The sequence below is a fragment of the Thalassophryne amazonica genome, chromosome 23 (genome assembly GCF_902500255.1).
Source record: "Thalassophryne amazonica chromosome 23, fThaAma1.1, whole genome shotgun sequence".
NCBI lineage: Eukaryota > Metazoa > Chordata > Actinopteri > Batrachoidiformes > Batrachoididae > Thalassophryne > Thalassophryne amazonica.
In genome coordinates, this window is record NC_047125.1 from 32,320,894 (window position 1) to 32,329,575 (window position 8,682).

The 8,682-nt window shown below is 38.7% G+C and overlaps 1 protein-coding gene across 1 annotated transcript; it reads right to left on the minus strand.

The window, feature by feature from the left end:
• ltb4r (leukotriene B4 receptor) lies at positions 1-5,482 on the minus strand. Its single transcript, XM_034164534.1, has 4 exons — positions 5,315-5,482; positions 2,496-2,994; positions 1,110-1,386; positions 1-773 (listed from the first exon to the last, which is right to left on the minus strand). The coding sequence occupies exons 2-4, from the start codon at positions 2,954-2,956 to the stop codon at positions 369-371; spliced, it is 1,143 nt and encodes a 380-aa protein (XP_034020425.1). The 5' UTR covers positions 2,957-2,994; positions 5,315-5,482; the 3' UTR covers positions 1-368.
• Positions 5,483-8,682: the final 3,200 nt, after the last annotated feature.

Here is an 8,682-nt window from a genome sequence, read left to right on the forward strand (position 1 = left end):
TTGGAACAACAAATACTTTTATTCTTACAAAGCTGTAATTCAAATAACAAAAACATATGTAATAAAACAGGTAATATACACTGCAGAGAAACTAGAAGTCAAACATTCATACTGTGGACTTTAGCAAAACAAGGTTTCTCTTTTTTCCTCATCAAAGTGGTATTTTGTCTTGATTTATGGATCTGAAATACAATGTAAGACAGAGATTCTGCAGCTTAAAGTCTGAAATCCCACACCTTCAGCCCACACCCTTCCGGACTCACTAGTTTTGTCTGTGTTTGTTTGTGGAATTGTTCATTTTTTTCTATTTGAATATTTTGTGTGCCGAATAAAAAAGTTTGTCACTTTGAAGAAATGGAAGATATGAGTCAAGCTTGTTCTGATGGTTCGACAGCTGCCAGAGTCTTGAGTTCCGGCTCTTCCACGGTTTCACCTTCTTTGCGTTGCCCGCTGCTGCTTCTCTCTTTGTGTTTGGCTCTGAAAGGTTTTGGCAGTTTGACGGACATCGTGTGCAGGACCGAACCATCGTCTGGAGCGCTGCTGCTCGTGCGCCCACTGCGCGTAAAGACGGACGTGCTCCTGCTCTCGGAGTTGGTGGCTTCAAACAGTTTGCCCATGAAGCTGAGGCCGGCCTGGCGGATGTGGGAGCTGCCTGCGAACACGTACAGGATGGGGTTAACGGCGCTGCTGAAGTAGGCAAAGGCTGTGACGTTGGGTCGGGCGGTAAGAGCGGCCCGGATCACCGATTTACTGTCCTGTAACAAGCCCACAACCTGGAGGTGAAACGGAAGGTCGAAGAGAATGAGTTGATCAAAATGACAAACAAAAAAGAAAGAAAACAAGCTGGTTGCGGGTCATAAAGCTGTTCTGTGTTTAGTGACTTCACTCAGCAACACTGTGTCCACAAATGGAATTAACACCACATTAAAACTCTTTATTTTCATCTGGGTAAACGTGGAAAAACAAATGGAATATTAACGGAGAACATCTACAAAAGGTATCAATCTCTTATTGTTATTTTTATTGTTATCACAAATCTGTCCCGTGACCTTTGTCCAGGTTGGTTGAAATATTGAAAACAAACAAACAAAAAAGCCCAGAGGCATCACCTCAATCATGTTGACGATGTGATAGGGCAGCCAGAATACGGAAAAGGCAGCAATGATCATTAGGATCAGGCGGCTGCCTTGTCCTCTGCGCTGGAATTTGGCGCTTCGCAGGCGGCAGATGATGGAGGAGTAACAGGTGTTGATGAGGGCGAAGGGCAGCAGGCAGCCCATGATGGTCTCGAACAGGTACTGGAAGACCCGGTGACCCACGCTGTCCCAGTGGTACGGCACGCAAAAACTCAAAGAGACGTTGCCGGGCAGCATCTTCTTCAGATTGCTGACAACAATTTAAAATATATATATATATATATAAAAATAGGTTAAACAATAATGATTTTCATGTCCATTTTATCAGGACTGTCAACTCTTTAAGATCAATCTATATATATTTTTAAAACATATACATGTTGACTTTAATTTGGGTTTTTAGGAAACCTCATCAATATGACATTTTTTGATTGTTGTAAAATTATTTTAAAAGCTGATGTGCTTTATCCAAGTCCAATTCTAAATTTGATAAGTTTCCTTCAAGATAATGTCCATGTTATAACTAATCATGGAAATAATAATAATAGATCACTGAAGTAATCATTTTTAAAGAGCACAGTTAAAGTCAAAATTAGGTTTAACTAAATAACCCCAAAAACACAAGATTGTTACTGTGTGACAACGTTTTCCCCTAAAAATTTTTATAATTTAAAATGGAGTAAAAGTTCACAAAAATCTTGAGTCCATATGGAACAATAAAGGGATAAATGTGGAATAAGGGCCACTGTTCCAGGATAAATCAGTACAATGTAAACAGAAATATGCACAACAGAATGTTAATGTTTTGTTAAGTTTAGAAAAATAAAGCCGTTGCTCTTGGAACATGATAACTGATGAGATTTTTGGAGAGAAAAAAAGAGAGAGACTCGTAACAACAATTAATCAGGTGCAAAAAAAAAATGTAAAATCTCATTTAAACATCAAATCAGAACTGAAACTTGTTCAGGGCACAAATACATTCACAAACTTTGGCATGAATACACTTCCATATTTTTCTTTCATTATTAATTTCAGCATCTATTATTTTTTTAATTTTTACTTTCAACCCCACTAAAATAAAATAATAATAATAAAAATCTGTCAATGTCTACATTAAAAAAATGCTCTTTCTGGGATAAATCAGGACCATTTAAATCTTAACTGGGTTTGTTCAACCAGCTGAGTGAAATTTTATGATGATTTTATAATAATATATATAAAATTCAAACTGGCTCTGAATGTTTTAATAAATATTACATCTTTCCTTGGTGAGGGGGCATGTGGTTCTTATTTTTATAACTTTGAAAATGTAACAAGCACAGTAGAAGAGTATTTGTTTTTATTTGTTCGTGGTCTCACCTGCGGTAGAAGGGCATGGGAAGTGAGAAGATGAAGGCCGACACCCAAACCACCAGCAGGAGGAGCAGCAGCGAGCGTTTGGTTCGCATCCTCTGCGACAGAAAGGGCCGCGTGACGGCCAGCCAGCGGTCCATGCTCATGAGGCAGATGAGGTAGATGGACACGTACATGTTCACACTGGACAGGTAGTGCACCAGCTTACACGCCGCCGAGCCGAACTCCCAGCCTTGGCCCCCGGCCAGGTATCGCAGGAAGAACGGAGCGCTGAGCAGCACGCAGGCGTCGGCCAAGGCCAGGTTCAGCACCAACACGCAGGTCACCGACCTCCTCTGGACGCGGCACAGCACGGACCACACCACGAACAGGTTCCCCGGGAAGCCCAGGATAAAGGCCAGGGTCAGGATGGCCACGCCGACCTGAGCGGAGACGCTGAGCGGCAGAGACGAGGAGCTGGAAGCCATCTGGACGTCCTCTGAAGTTACTGTGAAAGTGACACAACCTGCTGTGAGAGACGCAGACAGGAAACAAGACACGTATTTCTAGGAGACACGACTGTGTATCACTATTGCAAAATGTTGCACAACAGTGTTTTTATTTTTTTTTCCTTCTGTGTTGCACTTAACACACAAGACAAAGGAGGCCAGAAGACAGATCAAAGGTCACTGCCATATTTATGTGATACTTGTGGACTCGAATAAAGGAGCTTTTCATGACATTTGATTCAGTCTCTTCTCAAATAATTACATGAATTTGTGTTCAAGGATCCAGGTTGAACAAAACATTTGAAGCACCCAAGTTAAATAATCAGGTGAGTCGAGGAGATGAAAACCTGCAGGTTTGGTTCACTCTGATCTGTGCTTCACCCTCTGAGAGTGGAGATTATAGAATCTTCTCACTCAATAACCAGGACTTAAGTTCTGCTCATATTAGAAAGCAAGAAGGTTAGATTTTCTTCAACCTGTCACGAGCCGGGGGGGGGGCATCCTCAGCCTTGGTGAGGAGAATTCTGAGCACGTATCATCACTTCTACCTGAGCACCCAAAACAGGTTAACTACTTAGTCACAGCATGGGACGTATGCTGCGTTCAGAACCCTGCCGGGTTGGAGATTCCAACCTCTAGCTCTGGGAAACATGCCAAGAAATTCTCTGTTGTCCCGGAATTATTACTCAGAAACTCTCGAGGAAATTGAGCAACCTGACAGTGGCGGCGCCAAGGGGGGGCTTAAGCTCCCCCCAATAATGAGCCAAGTCCCCTCTCAGCCCCCCCCCAATAATTCTGCCAATAATGTAAATAGTGACTAACATATTTGTGAATCTCAACTGCAGTTTTGCACTGAGAATGTCTCAATATTGTGTAAATGAGCAAAGTGATGAATGTGTGTGTTCGCTGATCCACCAATGCTGAATCACCCTTCACAAACAGAATTTTCAGTTTTGCAAATAAACATTTATTTGTAAAAACCCACACACAAGTTACAAATCAGAAATTTGTGTTTGTGGATCACAAAGCACGTGTACAAATCAAAGGATATTTGTAAATCACCCTCTGTGCATTTGCAAGTATTAATGAGACAAATTTAACGCCATACTCCAAAAATTTAGGTTTCCTAAATATTTATTACGGCCACTCTTAAAACTTCACTTATCTTTATAATTTTATTACTGGTAAATTTTAGAATTGATTTTGATGAGATATGCTTATTATCTCACAGGAATATATCACAATTATCTGGGAACTACTTTTTGCGCAGGAATTCATCAAGCACGTCGGTCGCAGCCGCGCACTAACACAGAATATACAGAAGCTGCATATTGTTGTTCGGTCAAAACCTCGGTGTTAAATTGGCAATAAATCTTTGATATAGACGATTTGTGTAAGGTTGATTCCATGCATTGTCTTGAGCACCATTTCAATGAATTCAGTTTGTATACCTATGTGCAAGTTTACTGAACTTGCAATCAGTGATGTGTGTGTGTGTGTGTATTGATACCACATTTTAGAGGAGCACGGGTGACTAAAACATATACCTTGGTATTTATAAAGCAATTTACTATATATTGTTCATTTTGATGACATTTTGTGGAGCCCCTCCAACTTTTACCCCAGCTCACCTAAGCCCCCTCAACAAAAATTTCCTGGCGCCGCCACTGCAACATGAGGTATCCGCTTTTCCAAATAAGCAGACAACAATGCTGCTAATGATAAAAATACATCTTTAAAATGTATTTTTTAACAAGACATTACTGCTGTGTGTAATATATTCACATTCTATGTGCACAATTTGTTAAGTTAGCAGCATCACACATCTGCAAAAACGTTTGACAGTTTCATTTATCCCAGAAGATAACGTTAGTCTAGCTCTACTGTGATAGGCTAAGGGGTTGATCCAAATTTGCCTCATGAACGCGCTTTTTTTGGAAGTAGGGTGTTTCTTATGTCGGATCTTTCCAAGCTTCCGAGGGTTCTGAACTCATCACAAGGCGAGGTACTTCCTTCATGGCATCAAAGCAGGAATGATAGGTTTTCTTTATGATGTCATAAGGCAAGAAAGTTCAGACAAATTTACTGGATGGATTAAAACTCAATAGGATCATCTTTTTTGCTCAAAGGCAGCGTTGTTCTCCACATAAATGTCACCACAGTTAAACAAACAACTGCTGATGAAAACATAACTTCATTTGAAAGAGTAAAAAAAAAATTGTAGATTGGATCTAAACAGATCAGGCTGTGGTACAATGTAAAAACATAAGTTTTTGTCTCAAGCACAATTTTTCCAACATTTTTATCATTTTAATTAAACCAAAAACACACACTGACCTTCAGCTGCTGATGTGCGGTCGGCGCAGGTCGGCTCTTTGTGCTTCCACCAGATTTGTCGGTTCCTAACTCACAGTTTCCCTTCTTTGCTTTGTTGAGACTCATTCAAAATAAACTGTTTTTAAATATTGTGTAATGGTTATGTGAGGGGAAACCTTAGGAAAGAGGAAGCCAGCTCACCCAGTTGCACTCACTCACTCACTGTTTCAACACTTTTCACTGTTACACTTTGATTTACCCTAAAACTCCTCTAAACTGTCATCATACAAACCAGATATTCGCACTCACTGGACTAAAGCAAAAGTCCCAGTGCTACAGTTTTCCATGTCATAAACCCTGTTTATAATGGATTCTCGCTCACATTGGACAGAAAGTCTCACCCCATCGTAATGTGTTTCCATTAAAAACCCCTCACACGTGCCCAGTAACAGAGGTACAACATGAAGTTTAGCACCACCACTCACAGATTTGAGGGAAGTGGGTAAACCGTGCTCAGACCCGGTGCCCAAACGTGGCAGGGCATAATTCAAGGCCACTAACTATGTACAAAATGCTGCTTGTTGCCTGCACTGTAATACGGTATTAAGTTTCACACCGCTCCCTGGGTGTGACAAACCAAACAGCTTTAGATCAGATCCCTCTGGGTGGCTGCAAACCCTCCCCGGAGCCTGATGCACACCTGACTGAGACCACAAGGGCTGTGATTGATCACTTTTATGTTTTCACTCATTCCTCTCCCATCATATTTGAAAAGTTTTTGCAGTGTGCACGCCGATTACATTTTGATCATGGATCAAATATGCTCGGCAGAAAAGTCTGCAAATATGGCCAACTTTACAACATGGAGTCAGAAAAAGATGCTCAAATGACCCACAATTCATGGAGGAAAATTGTACGTACCAGACCATTGGTTTGGAGGTTGATGATTGCATCAAGAAGTGGAGCTCGTTGAGGGACAAATTAATCCACAAAAAGCTGCTGTTCCTGCTGTAAAGTGCATTAAGACACGACGGAGAACTTGCATAGGTCAAGGGTCACGTGCTCGTCGAGATCATTGCATGGCCACAGAGCTGGAGAAGCATAAATCAGGCTTTAGGATTTTAAGGTACCACTCCGTAGCAGACTTAGAAAAAAGAGTGACTCATCTAAATGTAACCTTTTTAATGCACATAATGCCCGGTGCTTATTTAAGGCAGGTGTTTATTTTTAATAATAATATCATTACGTCTAAAATATGGGATATGATGTCCCTTTGTCAACTAATGTTTGGTCAGTGCCCAAGACTGTGCAGTGTTGGTGTTCAGAGGCCTTCCTATAATCCATAACTGTAAAGAACACACTGTTTTAGTGAATGCAACTAATAGGTGTGTGTGGGTGATTCTTAGACTACGGGCACTTATGTCCTTTGATCATATTGTATGAAAAACAGAAAAAAGGGGAAATTTCACACTTTTATAATTATCTTTACAATGAAAGTGTGTTAAGAAATTTGTTCTAGTAGTCTATGATGACTTTTTCACCTTTTTTCAGCATCATTATATGCAAATATTGCCGTTTTGTGCTTGTCCCACACCCAGACTTTTGATCTTCAATGATAAAACTGAATGGTAAAGAAACATTTATTCTAATGTTTTAAAATATCTCTGAATAAAATATCAGTAAAATAAAACATAATTGGGATATTCAATGTCATACAACTGTTGATTTTTTTAAACAAAATGTAGTTGTCCCACACTATTGCCGTAATTTCCACCACAACACTGTAATGTTCCTTTAAACAGTTTGTATGAAAGATTGTTTGGGTAGTTTCTATGGAGATAAACAGTGACATCAGAGCACATGTACATAGCGCCAAATCACAACAAACAGTTGCCCCAAGGCGCTTTATATTGTAAGGCAATGGTGTGGTGGAAATTACATTTACAAAGCCAATAGTGCCCGTAGTTAAAGAATCACCCGTGTATATATATGTGTGTGTGTGTGTATATATATATATATATATATATATATATATATATATATATATATATATGCACTGAGAGAGAGAATCAGAGCAAATATAGAATGCTGTAAAAGTTATAATGTATCATTACTAAGGATGTACAGGAATTAACAAAATGTGTCCTGAGGGTTCATAAGTGAGGAGGCGAATTGTCGGTAACTTGCAGTATCTTGTTCTTACATGAGGGTTAAAGTCAGAGACTTTGTTGTGCACTTTCCGTTCCATTCCTTTTTTTTTTTTTTGAGAGGTGAACAGCACCAAGGTATTCCTCTTGCAACATCACATGCCTGGTATTGCTTTGGAGGAACACAATGTATCACACTGTTTAGTTGAGTAATAATAGTTGAAATCTTTCCAGGAAATGAGGCATAACTTCATTTTCTATTTTGTCTCTTTTTTACTGAGTGCATTGTTCAGTTTGATGTAAAAAAAAAAAAAAAGAAAAACAAAAAAATTATCAAGTGTACAAAAATTATAAAACAAGAGTTCTCCTCATGGAGGTACAATAAAAATACTGCAGTTCACTTTGGCAAGTAAACACAAGGACAACAACAACAAAAGAATATAAAAATGACACATACAAATCTACACTGTAAAAAAATGAAAAAAAATTATAAAACTTAAAAATGTAAGCCAACCAGCTGCACAGATTTTTTTAAATAGGTTTACTCATAGAGTGTTAGTTGAACCAACTTAGTTTTACAAGTTTGTAAAAGCTTGTATTATAACTGCTGATTTTTAAATGCATATTTACGTCAACTCAAACTCAAAATCTTTGTATAGAAAAAAATGTTTGTTGAAAAATAAGCATGGCTAACTTTGCATATTTTTTAAAAGACTTACAAATTGCAATATGTATCAGATTTATTTCAGGAAAATTTTGTGGTTTAATATCTGAGTAAAGGACACTCTAAGAAACAGGAGTAGTTTGTGTCCAACGCACTGAACGTTTTGCTATGAACATCGTCTAAAACCCAACCAACAGTCAACAAACATGATATTATCTGAAACCATGTGACTTGCTTTCATTTAATTTATTTAAATGATTATATTCTTGTTGATCATTGGTGGATCAATCCCACTCAACTCCTGTATGTCCTTGAGCAAGGCATTGCTCAAGTAAAAAGAATTGACCTTGGCCTGAAACTGATCAAAAGCAGCTCTCAAGGCGATCGCTATTTATTATGTCTGTAACAACCTATTATTTCAACTAGACAAAAGTTTTTTTAAAAACCATTTTGAGTTGGACAACAATGTTAATTTTTTTTAAGCTAGCCATTTTTGATCCAATAATGCAAAATTCTAAACATCTGTGCAGCAGATTTCCTAAAGTTTCTGTTTTTATTTAAAAGAAACAATGATCTTC

Coding starts and splice junctions, on each gene's coding strand:
- ltb4r (XM_034164534.1), bottom strand. CDS start 2,956: ATGGCTTCCAGCTCCTCGTCTCTGCCGCTCAGCGTCTCCGCTCAGGTC. Junction 1,387..2,495: donor CCCATGCCCTTCTACCGCAG/GTGAGACCACGA, acceptor AATTGTTGTCAG/CAATCTGAAGAAGATGCTGC. Junction 774..1,109: donor ACATCGTCAACATGATTGAG/GTGATGCCTCTG, acceptor TTTCACCTCCAG/GTTGTGGGCTTGTTACAGGA.